General features: G+C 43.0%; 1 protein-coding gene across 1 annotated transcript; it reads right to left on the bottom strand.

The window, feature by feature from the left end:
• Window positions 1-1,375: 1,375 nt before the first annotated feature.
• On the bottom strand, window positions 1,376-20,358 carry LOC120317288. The gene is made up of 4 exons (XM_039363752.1): window positions 19,737-20,358; window positions 12,269-12,612; window positions 10,499-10,727; window positions 1,376-1,810 (listed from the first exon to the last, which is right to left on the bottom strand). Exons 1-4 carry the CDS (start codon window positions 20,356-20,358, stop codon window positions 1,617-1,619), a joined length of 1,389 nt encoding a protein of 462 aa, XP_039219686.1. The 3' UTR covers window positions 1,376-1,616.
• Between the last annotated feature and the right edge of the window lie 243 nt (window positions 20,359-20,601).

Below are 20,601 nucleotides of genomic sequence, written 5' to 3'. Positions count from 1 at the left end.
CCCAGGTATTCTGTTATAACTGCAGCTGTGCTGTACATTAGTTGGTTTGTTTCTTGCAGTGAATTGGTGCTTATACTTGATATTGCAGTATTTGCATCTTTTAATGCTTGTGCTAGCTGTTTCTTTGGAACAAGCTTCAATGCAGGTAGCCTTATTCTGTTGTTTTTGTGCTGTTCTAGATGCTCAGTTATTCTTTGTTTCAATTCTTTTATTTCTTTAGTTAGAGGGTTTTGTTCTTCCTGAGGTAGAGGTGCCTGGTTTCCAAATGAGAACAGTTGTATATCTCTGCTAGATTCCTTCACTGCCAACTCCCCCTGGTTTGCCTCTACATTCTGAATTACTTCTGGTAAGGCTTTGATTTCTTTGCCCTGGGTAAACCTTTGCAGTTCGTCCAATTCTGTTTCTGTGAATACTTTATTTCGTGTTATAAATCGGCGTTGATCTGCTAGTCTCTGTTCTGTTATTTCTGATTCTGGATGTTGTTCTTTCCAGAACTGGTGCATTCGTTTTAGATATCCTCTTCTTGTTGGACTTGATCTGTAGTAACAGATCATTATTTCTTTGTTTTCCATCACTGTGTATCTGCGACGGGTAAACACCTTTTCTTCCAGTAGTTCTGCAGCTGCTGGCCCTGGTTGCTCAGCCAACAGTCCTGAGTCCTGTAACCCATTTTTCACCAGATATCCAGGAACTCCAATATCTAGCGTGGACCTTGTTAACCCGGGCGACGTCCGAGCCGGTATGGCATTCTGCAATTTACGTCTCACCATATTTTTTATGGGAGAGACACTCTTTGTCTGACTCCTCTGATGAGACCTGTCCAGTATGGTTGAACCTCTGGCATAGCTTTCATCTTCCTCAGAGTACACAAGCCCCACAACCACGTCAAGGATTATTATTATTATTATAATGTCTGGTTCTTGTTCAATTTAGCTCTTGTTTAGCATTATTGTTCAATAGTGCTAGACATAGAAAAAGCTAAGGGGGGAAATCTTAGTTTGCTCTAGGGGAACTTGAATAATGTTGAAGTCCTAATAATTAATCTGTTTAAAATAATTTTAATATTGACAACTTGTAAGCTTATGATGAAAAGCAGTTATTAATAATTAACCAAACTAGCAGCAAGATATTTAAAAAATAAAACAATTAAATTAGGTTATGTTGTTTGTTTTTAGACATTTGTTTTCTTTTCTACTAAGGTTGTTTTGGGTATCTGCATTCAAATAATTATGTTCTAATTGCTTAATATGATTATGTTATTTGTGTGGATGTGTGAATTTCATTGAATACGTTTCTGCTATTATAAGTGAATTAGGCAACTGTAAGGACCTGCCTCAACTAGATCTCTCAAGGAAGCAGAATCTTGAAACAGGCATTGTTTCAAAAGGAACTTTTATTGAGCATTAGTGATAGCAGGAAGGCAAAGCAAGATTTTATGCACGAAAGGTTACATCAAAAGGCCAATTCAGGTTTCCTCCCACCATATCCAAACATCCACTTGAAATCCAGCCAATCCATAGGTACTAGGTTGTTTTGAGAATCTATGATCTAGGTCTCTCTCAGTTTCGTTTCCCAACAGTGTCAGGCTCCATCGTCTGGAGATAAGACAGATATTTTTAAGCCACATTCTTTTCACACAGAGGGAAGGCAAAGCAGAGCAAGGCAAATACATTCCCCCAGCCAACCAACCCCCCTCCCAACAGAATGGCAGGCCCCGAAAAAGAATACATAGGTACAAACAATATACTGTAGGCAAATCTATTTGAGGGGTCCTGACACATTCCCCACCCTAAAAAGACGACAGATCCACCTGTAAAACAGAGAAAAGGGAAGGGGGGGAGAGAAAACAAAAAACAACAATCAGGTTTATCTGGATATTGTTTATGAAAGAGTTTGAGTAACCTGGGAGCTTTAACATGCTTCTTATAGACCCATTCATTCTGTGAAGCAGGAAGATCTTTCCAGGAAACTAAATACTAAGTGGACCCATGGTGTTTACAAGAGTCTAGAATGTCCTTGATTTCAAAGTGTTGCTCACCCTCAACCATAATGGATTGCGAGGCAAGAGCAGGGGCAGGTCTTTTTTATAATATTTTATTGATTTTCTCATTTTACAACTGGATATTTAAAAAGCAATGTGATGACTGAGCTAATCAATAGTTCAATAGTGTACATAAATCTTTAGTATAAATCTCATGTTACAACATCAGATATTTCCTTTCTTTTTCCATTAATATCTGTTATCTCATATTAGGCTATTACAATTCTTAATGTTATCAATAAAATAAAAACATATTTGTTACAGATCAATAATGTTTAGCTTACACATATCCTAAATGTGTTTGCACTTAATCCTTGTATACATCAATATCCTGTTACTGCTTTTTTCAGGCTTTAATTTCCCATCAATATTTAAAGTAACACTATTATTTATGATTTCCAAGTATCTTATATTTAGGTGACTAAATGTTTCCCTTATATCAATTTCTCCCTTTCTCCCTTTTCATACTAAAGTCTAATATTCTGGTTATACATCTTATCTATTTGATTATAATATAGCTCTGTTTTTAAAAAGTTCTCTATTTTCCACCATGTTCAACCATCTAATTGGTAATATAATATCCCCTCTAATAAGATGACGTCATTATTTCCTTCAGCCTTACTCTGGCTTTCTTTCTTTGCCAGCTAACCTTCCATGTCAGTGCCTTTGAATCATCAAATAGTTCTCCTTCTATTTTTATATATATTATTTGGAATAAGAAAGACCATTTGGTTGAAGTTTTTTTGGAAGAAAAAGCCCATTGGTATTCATTAAACTGCCTCCCTGTTACTCCAATATCCCACAATTGTCCTAATAACTTTATCTTCCATTCAGTCTGTTTTTCTTGCTTTTCCTCAAATATATTCTGATTTCTTGATTTGTGAAAAGTCTTTTCCATTTTCAATGTTGTCACTCCATTTTCTGATTTTTCAGTTGGCTGGATCTGTTGGTCAGTTGGATCCTCTGTCTTAGCATTTAGTTGTTCCAATTTTCCTTTTGTTTTCTGCATTGTTACTTCTTTGCTTGTAATCAAGATCTGGGTTTGTATATTTAAGCTAGAACATTGTTCCTTTGTGTTGCTTCTTATTTTATCACAAGCTGAAATGATAGTTTCATGTATAGATTTCAACATGGAAAGGATTTTTTCCTGATCTTCATCCATATTTTCTTAATAATATGTTAAGTTGAAGACTTTAGAATCAAACGTTAAAAATAATTTTTGTCTTTTGTAGCTGGGTATGGGATATCTGTTTCATGTTTTATAGGTGGTTTTATAGGTGGTCTTTATAATAGAAATTGTTTATCAAGTAAGAGTTTATAATCCAAGGTGTTCCATCATCTCGTGTAATAATATGTGCTTCTCATTCAGGGAAATAAGAAAGCAGTTCCCCAAGGATAGCTCTGAGAGTCTGTAAAAGTTTACATTCATAGTTCAGGTAGGCCAACTTCCAAAACAGTACATCATCCCTGCCACACAGATAAGCTGCCCAGAAATCCCTTCTTTGCAGCTGGGTTTTTCAAAGTTAGTAGCTGTCAAGGCCAAACAAATTTTATCTGAAGTCTGGGCTTCAAGCCAGGTTTCTTTTAAACAATAACAAATTGTAATACCATAATTTGCCAAAAGATGTCACCAACGCTGTTTTATAGCTTTTTAAGTCCAAACCTTATATGGTGGTTTTTCAAGTCTTATTTTAAAAAAACAACATCAGTCTCCAATAAGAAAAGAGAACACTTTTAGTCCCCAAGTTTCAAAAGAATATATATCCAATTAGATTAAAATTAATCTTATGGTTGCTCCATTTCCCCTGGATAGTTAGTCACTGCTTTTCTTAGAGGGTGGGGTAAAAATTCCCTTCCCTCTCTCCTAACGGGGGGGAAATGCTTTGGGCAGCTTTTTCAGGAAATAAAACTTAGAATCTTAAAGAGAGGATCAGATCTCATCCAGTTTCATCCACATTGCTTGAAAGTTGCTTGGTGATGCTTTTGACTTCAGCTTTTAGCAGCTTTGTGACCGGCCATATTGAAAATGAAAGAGAAAGAAGATTCAGTATACTTTAGAACATGGGATACCTTTTATCAATGGCTAGAAAAATGGGGTAGAGAGAAAGGAATTTAACATGTATTAGTAAGTTAAATGTTGGAACCTAGATAATATGTTGCTGATAAAATATTAAGCATTTGTAATTACAAAAAATTATAATAATTTATAATTTATAACAATAAAGTCCATAGAAATGACTTCCGGTTTGCCATTGTGGTTCCTGCGGACACAGGAAGGCGAGCTCCGTCTTCCGTGCCTGAATTCACCCTGCTGGGGGACACTAGAAGCCGTCAAAAGTCATCCTGTAGGGGCGACAAGCAAGGAGGGGACCCCCGCTTGATCGCGGGAGGGCGGCAGCCCTTCCACTTGATCTGGGACAGCCCTCCAAACCGACGGGGGAAAGACCAGCAATAGCAATGTGGCTCATCGCTAAGCTGCTGACAGCCAAAGTCAAAATTACTACCAAGCACCTTTAAAACAATGCGGATGAAACTGGGTGAGATCTGATCTTCTCTTTAAGACTTTAAATATATTTTCCTGCAAAAGCTGCCCAAAGTATTTTTTTTCCCTGTGAGGAGAGAGGGAATTTTTAACCCACCCTCTAAGAACAGCGACGACTGACTATCCAGGGAAAACAGAGCAATTATAAGAACAACTTTAATCTAATTGGATGCATTTACTTTTGAAATTTGGGGACTAAAAGTTTTTCTATTTTTACTGGAGACATTGGTTTTTATCTAAAAAGAAAAGAAATAAACCTTGAAAACTATTATAAAAACTTTGGACTTAAAAAGTTTTAAATGGCATTGGTGACATCTTGTGGCAAAGTATGGTATTACAACTTGTTATTGCCTAAAAGAGACTTGGCATGAAGCCCAGACTCTAGAAAAAACTCTTTTGACCTTGACAGATACCACCTGTGAAAAACTCAGCTGTAAAGAAAGAACTTTAGGGTGGCATGTCTCACCTGTTTAAACTATGAAAGTAAACCTTTACTGATTTTCAGAGTTATATGTGGGGAATTGCTTTCCTATTTCTTTATGAGAAGCATCAGTTATTACATGAGATGATGGAATACTTTGGACTATAAATTCTTACTTGGCAGACAATTTCCACTATAAAGACTACCTATAACACATGAAATTGATCTCCCATACCTAGTTATAAAAAAAAACTATTTTTAATGTTTGATTTTAAAGTCTTCCAATTAACACATTATCAAGAGAATATGGATCAGGAAAAACTCCTTTCTATGTTAAAATCAATACACAAAACCATTCTTTCAGCTTGTAACAAAATAAGATGCAACATAAAGGAACAAGGTGCCAGCTTAGATATACAAACCCAGATCTTGACTGCAACCAAAGAACTAACAATGCAGAAAGTAACAGGAGAAGTGGAGCAACTAACTACTAAGACAGAGGACCCAATTGACCAACAGATCCAGCCAATGGAAAAATCAGAAAAGGGAGTGACAACATTGAAAATAGAAAAGACTTTTTACATAAATCAGAAGAAATTTGAGGAAAAGGAAGAGGAACAGATTGAATGGAAGATAAAGCTATCGGGACAATTGTGGGAAATTGGAGTAACAGGGAGGCAATACAATGAATACAAATGGGCTAGTTCTTCCAAAAAAACCTGTAGCCAAATGGTCTTTCTTATTCCAAATAATACATATAATAATAGAGGGAGAACTGTTTGAGGATTCAAAAGTATTGACATGGAAGGTTAGTTGGCAAAGGAAGAAAGCCAGAGTAAGGCTGAAAGAAACTAGGGTTTTGATCTATTAGAGGGGATTTTATACCACTGATTTGAGGATTGAATTGGTGCAAAATAGATAATTTTTAGGAAATAAAGTAACATTATAATTGAATAGGTAAGATGTATAATAAGATTAACAGACTTTTGGTTTAATATGGTAGAAAATGGGTAACTTTTAGAAAATAGAATAAGATTATATGCAAATAGATAAGATGTGCATTTAGAATATTAGATTTTGTTATGAAAACAGAAAAATGTTTGAGATGAGGGAAACTTTGGTCACCCAAAGCTTGGAAATTATAAATATCAAATGTTAATTTGAATATTTATGGGAAATTAAAGCCTGGGAAAAAAGCAACAACAAGACATTGATTGTATATAAGGATTGAATGCAAACACAATTAAGATATGTATGCGCTAAAATCCCTTTATGGATTACTGCCTTGTCGTGGCGAAGGGGCTTGTGTAACTCAATGAAGCTATAAGCTATGCCGTGCAGGGCCACCCAAGACGGACAGGTTATAGCAGAGAGTTCTGACAAAATGTCATTCACTGGAGAAGGAAATGGCAAACCACTCCAGTATCTTTGCCATGAAAACCCCATGGACAGTACTAAAAGGAAAAAAGATATGACGCTGGAAGATGAGCCCCCCAGGTCGGAAGGTGTCCAATATGCTACTGGGGAAGAGCAGAGGGCTAGTACTAGTAGCGCCAGAAAGAATGAAGCGACTGGGCCAAAGCCGAAAGGACGCTCAGCTGTGGATATATCTGGTGGTGAAAGGAAAGTCCGATGCTGTAAAGATTTTTTTCTCCATAGGAATCTGGAATGTAAGATCCATGAATCAAGGCAAGCTAGACGTAGTCAAAAAAGAGATGACAAGACTGAACATTGACATCTTAGGAATCAGCGAACTAAAATGGATAGGAATGGGTGAATTTAACTCAGATGACCATCAGGTATACTACTGTGGGCAAGAATCCCTCAGAAGAAATGGAGTAGCCTTCATAGTCAATAAAAGAATAGGAAAAGCAATACTGGGATACAATCCCCAAAATGACAGAATGATCTCAATTCGAATCCAAGGCAAACCATTCAATATCACAGTAGTCCAAATCTATGCCCCAACCACTGGTGCTGAAGAGGATGAAATTGACCGGTTCTATGAAGCCCTACAGCACCTTATAGAATTAACACCAAAAAATGATGTCCTTATCATCATGGGGGATTGGAATGCTAAGGTAGGAAGCCAAAAGATAACCGGAATAACAGGCAAGTTTGGCCTTGGAGTACAAAATGAAGCAGGGCACAGGCTAATAGAATTTTGTCAAGAGAATACGATGGTCATAACAAACACTCTTTTCCAACAACCCAAGAGACGGCTCTACACATGGACATCACCAGACGGTCAACATAGAAATCAGATTGACTATGTGCTCTGCAGCCAAAGATGGAGAAGCTGTATACAGTCAGTAAAAACAAGACCAGGAGCTGACTGTGGCTCAGATCATGAGCTTCTCGTTGCAAAATTTAGGCTTAAATTGAAAAAAGTAGGGAAAAGCACTAGGCCACTCAGGTATGAACTAAATCATATTCCTGATGAATATACAGTAGAGGTGACAAATAGATTTAAGCAACTGGATCTGATAGACAGAGTGCCTGAAGAACTATGGATGGAAGTTCGCAACATTGTACAAGAGGTAGCAACTAAAACCATCCCAAAGAAAAAGAAATGCAAGAAAGCAAAATGGCTGTCTGAGGAAGCTTTGCAAATAGCTGAGGAAAGAAGGGAAGCGAAAGGCAAAGGAGAAAGAGAAAGATACACCCAATTGAATGCAGAATTCCAGAGAGTAGCTAGAAGAGATAAGAATGCCTTCTTAAATGAACAGTGCAAAGAAATAGAAGAAAACAACAGAATAGGGAGGACCAGAGATCTCTTCAAGAAAATTGGAGATATGAAGGGAACGTTTCATGCAAAGATGGGCATGATAAAGGACCAAAATGGCAGAGACCTAACAGAGGCAGAAGAGATTAAGAAGAGATGGCAAAACTACACAGAAGAACTATACAAGAATGAGCTTAACATCCCAGATAACCACAATGAGATGGTCACTGACCTCGAACCAGACATCCTAGAATGTGAAGTGAAATGGGCCTTAGAAAATCTGAGCAACAACAAAGCTAGTGGAGGTGACAGTATTCCAGCTGAGCTATTCAAAATCTTAAAAGACGATGCAGTAAAAGTGCTACACTCAATTTGCCAGCAAATTTGGAAAACTCAACAGTGGCCACAGGATTGGAAAAGGTCAGTTTACATTCCAATTCCAAAGAAAGGCAATGCCAAAGAATGTTCAAACTATCGCACCATTGCACTCATTTCACATGCTAGTAAAGTTATGCTTAAAATCCTACAAGCTAGACTCCAGCAGTATGTGGATCGAGAACTACCAGAAGTACAGGCAGGATTTCGAAGAGGCAGAGGAACTAGAGATCAAATTGCCAACATACGCTGGATCATGGAGAAAGCTAGGGAGTTCCAGAAAAACATCTACTTCTGCTTCATTGACTATGCAAAAGCCTTTGATTGTGTGGATCACAACAAATTGTGGCAAGTTCTTAAAGAGATGGGAGTACCAGACCATCTCATTTGTCTCTTGAGAAACCTATATGCGGGTCAAGAAGCAACAGTGAGAACCGAACACGGAACCACTGATTGGTTCAAAATTGGAAAAGGAGTCCGGCAAGGCTGTATACTGTCGCCCTGCCTATTTAACTTATATGCAGAGCACATCATGAGAAAGGCAGGGCTAGATGAATCAAAAGTTGGAATTAAGATTGCCGGGAGAAATATCAACAACCTAAGATATGCAGATGATACCACTCTAATGGCAGAAAGTGAAGAGGAACTAAAGAGCCTCTTGATGCGGGTGAAGAAGGAGAGTGCAAAAGTTGGCTTGAAACTCAACATTAAGAAAACCAAAATCATGGCATCCGGCCCTCTCAATTCCTGGCAAATAGATGGGGAAGAAATGGAGGTAGTGACAGATTTTATTTTTCTGGGCTCAAAGATCACCTCAGATGGGGACTGCAGCCAAGAAATTAAAAGACGCTTGCTCCTGGGGAGGAAAGCTATGGCAAATCTAGACAGCATACTAAAAAGCAGAGACATCACCCTGCCAACAAAAGTGCGTATAGTCCAGGCCATGGTTTTCCCAGTTGCAATGTATGGCTGTGAAAGTTGGACCATAAGAAAGGCTGAGCGCAAAAGAATTGAGGCCTTTGAACTATGGTGCTGGAGAAGACTCCTGCGAGTCCCTTGGACTGCAAGGCGTTCAAACCGGTCAGTCCTAGAAGAGATCAACCCCGACTGCTCTTTAGAAGGCCAGATCCTGAAGTTGAAACTCAAGTACTTTGGCCACCTAATGAGAAGGAAGGATTCACTGGAGAAGAGCCTAATGTTGGGAAAGATTGAGGGCAATAGAAGAAGGGGACGACAGAGAATGAGATGGCTGGATGGAGTCACTGAAGCAGTAGGTGTGAATTTAAATGGACTCCAGAAGATGGTAGAGGACAGGAAGACCTGGAGGAACATTGTCCATAGTGTCGCGACGGGTCGGACACGACTTCGCAATTAACAACAACAACAATGCGCTAAAAATTATTGATAAATATAACAAAGATGGTTTTTACTTAGTTGATAACAAGAAGAACTATATTAGCCTAATATGAGATAGCAGATATTAAGGGAAAAAGAGAGGAAATATCTGATGTTGTAACTTGAGATTTGACCTAAAGATTTATGTATGCTATTGAATTATTGATTACCAGTCACTACATTGCTTTTTAAATGTTTAATTGTAAAATTAGAAAACTAATAAAATATTATATTAAAAAAATAAAGTCCATAGAAATCTCTCTTCATAGTGCTGATGGGCTCGCCACCGACGGTAGGAGCCCTGGCATTTTCTCTTGCCTTTATGGCAACTAGCTACATAACTTTCAATGTTCTTTTTTAAGGAAGGCCACCAAAATTGTCTTTTAAGTAAGTAGAGGGTTTCACAAATCCAAAGTGATCTGCTAACTTCGAGTTGTGGCACATTTGCATGATCTTTAGTCTTTGGTTCACAGCAACATACAGCTTCTCCCCGACCCAGGCTAGGCTGTCTTTCACTGAACAGAGGGCTCAAAACCACTCATTGTTCTCAGGTGCCTTTTTGAACTCCCTGACCACTTCATTATCAATCAGCAGAGAGCTCTTCGTCTGTGCCCTCATTGTGACCAGGGCCACCAGCTGGTGTGGGGAAATTAGAGGTTTAACTGGCCCCGACTTCACACCGTTGTATTGTGACATTTTTGACAGATCATCTGCTAGAAATTCCATCCCCCCCCCCCGGCAAATAGTGGATTGAGAAGTTAAATCGGTGGAAGTACTGGGCCCAGCATGGCTGTTTTGGAGACAACTTTCTGAGGTTTTTTAGCGCTTCCAGATTCTTGTGATCAGTCCAAACCTGAAAAAGGATTTTACTTTCCTCTAAAAAATGCCTCCAAGTTAGGAGGGCCCACTACACCACATAAGCTTCCTTCTCCCAAGCAGTCCATTGCTGTTCAGTTTCAGTTAATTTTTTAGACGTGTAAGCGTAGGATTGCAACTCACCCTCCGGATTCTTCTGAAGCAGTATTGCACCTATGGCTACATCACTAGCATCAGCTTGAATCACAAATGGTTTTTCTGGGTCGGGGTGCCTCAGCACTGGCTCCGTGGAAAAAAGTCTCTTAAGTTTTTTGAATGTGGCTTGACATTCGGCAGTCCATTTTAACAGCTGGCTAAGCTTCAGCTTACTTTCTCCCTTAGTTTTCAACAGATTTGTAATGGGGAGTGAAATCTGTACAAATGAGGGGATAAATTGTCTGTAAAAATTGGCAAATCCCAGAAAACTTTGTAACTGTTTCCTGGTATGGGGAGGGACCCAATCCAGGACAGCCCAACCTTCTCTGGATCCATCTCCACACCTCATGCGAAATGCGGTAGCCCAAATAGTTAATTCTGTCCTTATGAAATTCACATTTTGAAAGTTTGGCATATAGTTTGGCGGAGCAGAATGTCTTTAAGACTGCTCTAACCAGCTTCACATGCTCTGCCTTGGTCTCAGTGTAGATCAAGATATCATTCAAGTACACCAAAACCCCCTTATACAGGTGTTCATGGAGGACCTCATTAATCAGTTGCATGAACACCGCTGGTGCCCCCTATAGTCCAAAGGGGAGCACCCTGAACTAGGAACATCCCAAAAGTTAGTTGAAAGCAGTTTTCCATTCATCCCCTTCCTTTATTCTGACATGATAGTAAGCCTCCCACAGGTCCAACTTTGAGAAAAATTTTCCCTTTTGACAGGTGAGCCAGCATGTCTCTCATGAGGGGCAAGGGATACACATTCTGCACTGATACTGTGTTCAAACATCTATAATCAATGCATAGATGAAGAGACCCATCCTTTTTCTCCCAGAATAGAACTGGGGCTGCCACCCTGGGTCTTGACAAGTAAAGTCAATGGGGAAGCCAGATTCACTTAACAACTTATCCAAAATTCAGTTATACCTATATTTTAAAGCACACATTTTAACATTAAGGTGCACTCAGCCTTATTGTATCTGATTTTGCTGCACCAGAGCTTAGTATTCTTTCCCAGACAATTATTTCCTTCCTTTTCCGCTGTCTTTGCAGAATTATAATAAGTGATAATCACCACTAATAGGAATGATTCAACAGTTTGTCATGCTTACTCTTTCTGTTAACCATTTGTGTGTAGAAAAATGTATGAAAATGTACACCTATTGTTATCCCAAATATGATCCCTACTAGTAGTGAGGGATAGGTGGCCCATATGAGGACCCATGCAATTTTTCAAACTTGTAACAGACTGACTGGGGAATTCTTGAAATCCACACAGCTTAAAGTTGCCAAGTTTGAAAACACTGCTCTAATAGATGCATCTTTGTACCCTATATGCTATATTCTCAATATTAGATGCTGTAACAACCTGTAGGTACAAAGCCTCCAGAGTCTGAAGCAGTGAATTACTCTGATGTTGGCTACAGGCACCAAGTCCTTCTATAATGATATCAACTCCTATATAAAGACCTATGGATCTCATGTCATCTGTGTTTGGCAGCTAAGCTGACTGACTTCTATACCAATTACAGTGTATCAAAAATCATTTTGAAAAAGCAATCTTTCAATTAGCAGTGCAGATGATCTACAAAAAATGTGATGGCCTGTTTTCTCATTGGTGGACTCTTACTTCACCACACTCCTTGACTCTCAATCTTCAGCTGCTGTGGCATGCTGTTCATTGGTTTTAAGAGAGGCAAATTGGCTTAAAGGCTTCACAATCACTCAGACTTTATACAAACATGCACCCATCACCTTTTTGTGATGCCAGTTGGTCAGTTGAATGGGAAACACCGACTGAAGTCTGCAAGAATAAAAGTAGTGCCTCTGTTCAAAACAGTTATCAGGAACTGTGGAATGGAAGCAGTCCTTAATTAAGCCTTGCAACCCTGTCAAAGGTTTTTCAGGAAAGCCACAAGTAATTAATGGAGATTCAATAGTACAATTGATACCTGTTGTGATTTCTTGCCTGCCAGCAGATCCAACAGCCAAATCTGAGGAATCGGATGAGGAGGAAGAGGTCCCTGGGTTCACATTGGAGTCAGCAGAAGGCTCTGAGGAGCAAGAAGACTCAGAGCCAGATGCAGAGCCTGGCCCATCTACACATGCTCAGGCAGAGACACATCTGTTTTGGGGGTCGGAACTAAGCGACAAGGAGGAACAGCTGGGGCCGGTCCCAGATGCACGGATGAGCAGAGAGGAGAGGAGAGTAAGACAATGGAGGGTGGTGGGGTGGCTCCATAGGCAAAGTAAGAGTAATTAAGAAGCCACACCCTGGATGAACTATAAAGAGGAGATGTGTGGGAGGTGCTGGTTGCCGAAGGCAACCATTCATGCTATGGCTTCCTGCTTCTGTTGTTGGATTTCTTGCCTCAGGATTCTTGGACATTTAACCAGGTTTGTTGGATTTCTGTGTGTTTGAGTGACTTGAACCTTGAGCATTCCAGCTGAGAACTCAGAGACTGATCTTGTTCATTTCAACAGCTAAAGGACTGGTCGGAGTTTGTTCCATAAAAGCTGGACAAAAATACAAACAAATAGAAGGAGCACCCATGGGATCACCCCTCTCACCTGTCATTGCAAACCTCTACATGGAACATTTTGAAACCCAAGCTCTAGAAAAATCTGAACACAAACCCAAACTCTGGCTCAGATACGTAGACGACACCTTCATAATCTGGCCACATGGGATAGAAAAACTGGACAACTTCCTCATACACCTCAACAGCCTACACCCCAAAATACAGTTCACCATGGAAACAGAAGCTAATAACCAACTTCCCTTCCTGGATGTCTTAGTCTACAAGAAATCCAATGGCTCCCTAGGACACACCATCTACCAGAAGAAAACACACACAAACCGCTATCTGCATGCTCTCTCACACCACCACCCAGCACAGATCAACTCCGTAGCCAAGACACTCATCTCTAGAACAAAACGCTTAGCTGATGAACAACACCTAAAAACCGAACTACACACTCTCACTAATGTACTTACATCCAATGGATTCCAACGAAATAAGATTACCAAACTAATCCAAAAAGAAACCCCCACTAAAACGCAAGACAGAGAACAAGAAAACGGCAAAGCCCTCCTCCCTTACATAAAAGGCACCACAGACAGAATCGGTAAGATCCTCCACAAACATAACATTAAGACAGCATTCTGCCCAAACAGAAAAATATCCACCATGCTAAGAAACCCCAAAGATAAAATTGAATTAGAAAATCAAGGAGTATATGATATCCCATGCACCACTTGTCCCACCATATACATCGGACAAACCAACAGAAGAATAAGTGCACTCATTGAAGAACATAAGAACTCAGTCAAAAAAGAGGAACCAACTTCGTCCCTGGTCCAACACCTTAAAATCACAGGACATGAAATTGACTTTAAAAAGACCAGAACTATCGCCAAAACTGAACATTTTAATAACAGAATAATCAGAGAAGCCATCGAGATAGAAAAACACCCACACAGCATGAACAAGCGAGATGATACCTCCCGCCTACCAGCCATTTGGAAACCCGCCCTTATTGACAAACGACTCCCTAACACAAAAAATGATACCAGACCCACACTCACAAAAACCACACAGGATGTCACCACCACACATCCACGCAAAAAACAAACCCAAAGCCACACCGATGACGAGGCACGACCACAAACCAGAAGCCAGACCACAGCTGCATCATTAGCCACTTTAAACCCCTCCAATCCATACATGAAGCAAACTGACACCCACCATGAAGATGAGGCACGACCACGAATGCGAAGCCAAAAAATAGCAATGCAGCTCACCATTTTAAACCCCCCTGCAACTCAGACTAACCTGAGCACAACAAAGCCCCCACCCAAACAGAACACTCCCCCAGCCAATCAGAGCACAGTCAACCCCCCAGCCAATCAGAGCACAGCCAACCCCCCAGCCAATCAGAGCACAGCCAAGTTCCTAACCAATCAGAACACACCTCCATCCAATCAGAACACAGCCAAGCTCTCATCCAATCAGTTCATACCCCCACTGGCAGTTAAAAGGAGGAAACAATCACACATTGCTCCTAGAAGCACGAAGCTGAAAGCACCAGCCTGAAGATGACGAATGAGACTTCGTCGAAACATCGCCAAGACACTTCCAACTTTACGTGGGAGAAAACCCGAATAACCAAAGACCTACATACAAACACCCGCAAAAACCTCAGAAAACAAATATCGAACCTCTACGGGGAGGAAATCCACCATCTGACCAGGACCTATGAAAAACTTGAAGTTCAATGAGCTTCCATTTTATGTGACCTCGCATTCTTACGCAACTGCCGAGATCAAAATTTAATCCCCACATGTTTCCAACTGAAATTCCACTCCAACTCTGCAGCTACCAAATGCATCCTGAAAAAAACAGAATTGGCCCTAATCAGAAATGAACTTCACACAAAAAGATTCCTCCTAGACCGAATTAACAAAGATCTCCTCACACTTCACCTCAAACTCAGCAACAAGATCCACCCCGCACTTTGGGACAAATCCAAACAACTCGCCGTCTGGAGAGCCGAAACACAGACCACCCTCAAGACAGACACACACACCAACAAACTCCGAAGACTACAAGAACGCCAGAAACAAAACCCTCCTCCCTCACAGCCACACATGAAACAAACAGTGCATAACATCTCAGATAGGATCCTCACCAAAGCCAAAACCAATGTCCTTTCCAAAGGATTCAACTTTGCAGTCGCTCCCAAACACATCCCCACTGAAACCATTATATGTGGAGTTGAAACCAGCCTGACCAAAATCAACCCCGACGACGCTAACAGAATCAGACTCGAAATCACCAACATCCTCTGCACCAGCAAGCCACCCAAAAGCAACTTACCCAAAGAGGAACAGACAGCACTACGTAACCTGAAAGAAGACACCAGCATAATAATCTTACCAGCAGACAAGGGCAATGCCACGGTGGTTATGAACACATCTGACTACCAAACCAAATTAACCAACCTACTCCAAGACTCTACATACAAACCCCTAAACACAGATCCCACCACCTACCTGGAAAAAACCACCAGATCCAAAATAAAAGCCTCCCCCATTAGCGAAGAGATCCAGCAAAGAATCATTCCCAGAGAGAAATCATCCAGATGCCCTAAGCTCTATGGTCTCCCCAAGATACACAAAGAAGGAACCCCACTTAGACCCATAGTCAGCTCCATAGGCTCACCTCTACAAAACCTATCCAAATTTCTCGCCAAACAACTACAGCCCTATGCAGAATCCATCACCTCACACATAAAAAATTCATTCCATTTCTTAGAGATAAGAGCGTTGTCTTACCTGAACGCTTTTTCTCATCAGGATGGTGTAGAATCTACTGATTGGGTAATTTAATCCCTCCTGCTCAGACTAAGAAACAAAAAAACTTTGCCACGCCACCTTCTGGGTGTGACTTTCCCCAGTTTTTTTGAGGCGAGGCATCCAGACGCAAGGCTCCAAACAAAAACAAGAAAAAGAACAAAAAATGCAAGCCTAGACTAACACTAACAGGGTGGGTGTGGATTTTACACCATCCTGATGAGAAAAAGCATTCAGGTAAGACAACGCTCTTTTCTCCATCAGAATGGATGTAGAATCCACTGATTGGGACATACCAAAGCTGCTCATGTCCTTATAGGGAGGGAGTCTAGGCCTGTGTCCCCTGAGAACCAACTATTTGCTGTAGGACTCTCCTACCGAAAGCAGCCTCCGCTGCTGCAAATTGATCTATCCTATAATGTTTTATGAATGAGGAAGGAGAGGACCATGTCGCTGCCCTGCAAATCTCCTCGAGTGATGCCTGGGTAGACCAGGCCGCCGAGGCAGCAGTACTACGTGTAGAGTGAGCTGTAATATGTGAAGGGACTGGAAGGGACTGAGAAATATAAGCCCTGGAAATACACGCCCTAATCCACTGACCAATAGTAGAGGAAGAGACCTTCCGACCCATGGTAGAGGGCTGAAAGGACACGAATAAGGCCTCAGATTTCCTGAAGACCGAGGTTCGTTTAATGTAATGGCGCAGGGCCCTGCGCACGTCCAAGGTATGCCACCGTCTTTCCAGACGGTGGGAAGGGTTAAGACAGAAGTTAGGAAGGACTAGGTCCTGAGAACGATGAAACCCTGTATTGACCTTAGGAATGAATGCAGGATCCAGCCTGAGGACCACTCTGTCCTCATGGAATGTGCATAAGTCCTCCCTGACCGATAAGGCAGCCTATTCTGAAATTCTCCTGGCTGACGTGATGCCCACTAGGAAGGCCACCTTCAGTGTAAGGAAGTGAAAGGAGCAAGAGCTCAGAGGTTCGAATGGAGGAGAAACTAAGGCCTGTAACACCTTGGACAGGTCCCAGGATGGGTAACGATGAACCGTAGGTGGCCCTACATTGGCCCCGCCCTTGAGAAAGGTACTAACTGCTGGATGTTGAGACAGGGAAACTTGGTTGTCACAGGTGAGGACCGTCGACAAGGCAGCTAACTGCCGACGTATGGTATTGGTTGAGAGACCTCTAGTTAACCCCTCAAGTAAGAAGTCCAATATGTCTGGAATGGTGACAGCAAGCGGCGAAAGTTGCTTTTTGGTACACCAAGAGCAGAAACCTCTCCAAGTGGCATCATAGATACTGTTGGTCGAGGGACGCCGTGAGGCCTGGATGACAGAGATAACCCCAGAGGAGAAAAACTGTTTGGCTAGACTCTCCCGCTCAAGGGCCAAGCGGCTAATTGAAGCCACTGTGGGTCCAGATGATGTAGGTTCCCCTGGCTGAGAGCTACTCGGTCCGGGGGAATCTTCCAAGGTGGCGAGAGCGACAGGTCCACCAGGTCGGCAAACCACGGGCGTCTCGGCCAATATGGAGCAACTAAGATCAGCTCCGCCTGTTCCTGGAGGAGCTTGCGGATAGTTGCCTGTAGTAGCGGAAGAGGAGGGAAGGCATAAAGTACGCCCTCCGGCCATTTGCTCCAGAGGGCGTCCGTTCCCTCCACCCCCCTCGACGGGAACCGGGAAAAGAACCTGGGGAGCTGAGCGTTGTTTGGGGAGGCGAAGAGATCTAAGTTGGGTTGTCTGAACCTGTGTGATATTTCCCTGAACAGACCTGAGTCCAGTTTCCACTCTGAGTGATCCACTGTGGCCCTGCTCAGGGAGTCTGCCTGTTGATTCACCTCCCCCGAGATGTGTTCTGCTCTGATGGAACTCAGAGTGGACTCTGCCCAAAGTCCTATGGCCAGGGCTTCCTGCATGAGTGACCAAGAGTGGGTCCCCCCTTGTTTGTTTATGTGAGCCTTGGCCGCAATGTTGTCTGTCAGGACCAACACGTATTTCCCTGACACAAGGGGAGAAAACCTTTGGAGAGCCAGGTGGATGGCCCTGAGCTCCAGCCAATTTATGTTGTGTGTCAGGTCCAAACTGGACCACTGACCCTGAGCTATGTGGCTCTGAAGATGTGCCCCTCAATCGAACAGACTGGCGTCTGTGGTTAGGGTAATTCTGGGAGGTTCCTTGAAAAGGGTACCTTTGTTCAAGGCGGACGAAGTCCACCTTAGAAGGGAGGTCAGAGTGTGATGGGGAACCCTGACTTTCCTGTTGGAGGCACTGACTTTGCATCTTTGAAAGGGAAGGAGGAACCACTGGTTCCTGGAGTGTAGCCTGGCCCATAGAACGATGCCCAAGCAAGAGACCATCTTCCCCAGGAGTTGGGATACTTGTACCAGTGGTACCCTCTTTTCCCTTCGGATCTGCTGAGCCAGCTTCCGAATGCTGACTTGACGCTCCTGGGAGAGATATACCCTGCATAGGTTGGAATCTATCAATGCTCCCAGATGGAGCAGGCGTCTTGTGGGGGTAGTGTGACTCTTTTTGAAATTCACGGAAAACCCGTGATCCTGAAGTGTTTGAATTTGATTGCCAGGTCCGACTGACCTGATCAGAAAGATTTGGACTGTATCAGTATGTCGTCTAGGTAGCACTGTACCCTTACGGGCTTCATCCTTAGACTTTTGTAAAGACCCTCGGGGCAGATGATAGGCCGAACGGGAGGGCCCGGTACTGGTAGTGACTGCGTGCGTAACAGAACCGCAGGAACCTGCGGTGTTCCTGGTTGATCAGAATGTGTAGGTAAGCCTCCGTCAGGTCGATGGAGGAAAGGAAATCCCCCTTCCTGATACTTGCCAAGATGGACTTTAGGGTCTGCATCTTGAATTTCCTGTAAGTGAGGAAGTAATTTAGACCTTTTAGGTCCAGTATCGCCCTCCAACCGCCTGAGGCTTTGGGAACTACAAACAGGATGGAGTAGAACCCTTCCCCGATCTGGTCCTGAGGAACCCTTTCTATGGCTCTGATCTCTAATAAATGTGCGATGGCTGTCGTGACTAGTTGTGCTTTTGAAATATTGTTTGAAACCGGGCACTGTATGAAACGATCTGGGGGAGAAGATCGAAACTCTAGGGAGAGACCCCTTCTTATTGTCTCCCTGACCCAAGCGTCCGTGGTTGTGTTCTCCCAGATGTCGTAAAACAGTGCCAGACGACCCCCAATGGGGTAATCCTCCTTGGCGTCACTTGGACCGCCTGTAAGGACGACTGCCCGAGCCCCTGAAGGGGTGCTTGGTCTGGGACTGGCCCCTGGCTCCACTAAACTGGCGGTCCTGTTGGCGACCCTGTCTGAAAGAATAGGATTGCGAGCCTCTGGGCCAATCCCAGGACTGCCCTGCCCTGCCCGAAAGGGCTGTCTCCAGTCCCAGGAGCTACTGAGACGGAATGCTGGTCTACGATAATCCTGCTGGGGTCACCTATCCATTTTTTGGGAGGGATGGGCCATCACCTTGCGCTTGTCCTTGCCTTCAATAATGTGAGGCTCTAGGACTGGGCCGAAAAGGTGGGTGCCACTGTACTTAGATGTTGCTAGGCGCCACTTTGCCTTTAAATCAGTGCGCCATTGCTTCAATCAGAGCAGCCTGCGTGAAGCCACTGAGGCAGCAATAGATCTGGCTGAACATCTGGCCGAGTGCAAGGAAGCGTCCGCAATATATTCGGATGCTGCAATGACTTTGCCTATTGCTTGGTGCGCTCTGACCTAATCCGGCGGAATGAGCGCCTGGAGTTCCTGCATCCACATGATCGCTGAACGTGCAAAGAAGGAGGAAGAGGTTGCTGCCCTTATGGCCCAAGCTGAAGATTGGTGAGCTCTACGAAAGGAGAACTCAAACTTTTTGTCCTCAGCCTTCAAGAATTCAGCCATGTCCCTGGGAACTGTGGTATTGGAGAACAGAGAAGTCAGTGGAGCATCTACAGATGGAACTTCTAGAAGAGAAGAGAAGGAAGAAGAGACATTGTAAAGCCTCTTGTCCAAACTGCTCTGGGAAGGCGTGGTAGCTAGTGAAGCCCACTGCTTTTCCACCGTAGTCTTGAAGACTAGTGGACATGGGATCTGCGGGTCCTCCTTGACCTTTTCCGCAAACAAGGGGTTTGCTTCCTGGTTGGCCGAGGAAGATGGTGCCTCCTCCTGGGCCGAGGTAAGTTTTACCGTGTCAATGGCCTTTATGAGGAGAGAGCGAAAAACGGACGGATCAAAGAGACCGGAAGAGGTCACCTGCTCAGGTGTTGGTTCCTCCTCCTCAGACAAAGGAGTGTCTGCTACCCCTAGCTCCACTGACCCCTCCTCCCCTAATTGTGAGGAGGTTTCCGAAACATCGGAGCTAGGTCTAGTACCACGCTCCGCCCGAGGTGGGGGAATGGAAGTGGGAGGAGTAGGATGCGACTGCACTTGGCTACCTTCAGTGGATGACATAAACTGCCTGAATGCATGGTGCATAAAGGCCTAGAATTGAGCCTGGGACCCCATTTCCCCTCGGTCCCTGGAGCTGGCCCCAACCTCTGTTGAGGCATGCCTGCTCTCAGTTGTATGGTGTAACAGTGAAGGGGAGGAACGAGGAGGACCAACCTGCTCAGTTTCCTCCTAAGGAGAACAAGGCCTTGGGGAATCCTGCGATGATTCAAATTGAGGTTCTGACAAAGGGGCGTCCAGTGGGGCGGGGGAAACCCTTTCAGCCCCACT

The sequence above is a fragment of the Crotalus tigris genome, unplaced genomic scaffold (assembly GCF_016545835.1).
Source record: "Crotalus tigris isolate CLP2741 ecotype Arizona unplaced genomic scaffold, ASM1654583v1 scf7180000019583.1829878, whole genome shotgun sequence".
NCBI classification, from domain to species: Eukaryota; Metazoa; Chordata; class Lepidosauria; order Squamata; family Viperidae; genus Crotalus; species Crotalus tigris.
Note: the sequence above shows the minus strand (reverse complement) of the source record. Positions and strands in the feature narration are given on the sequence as shown.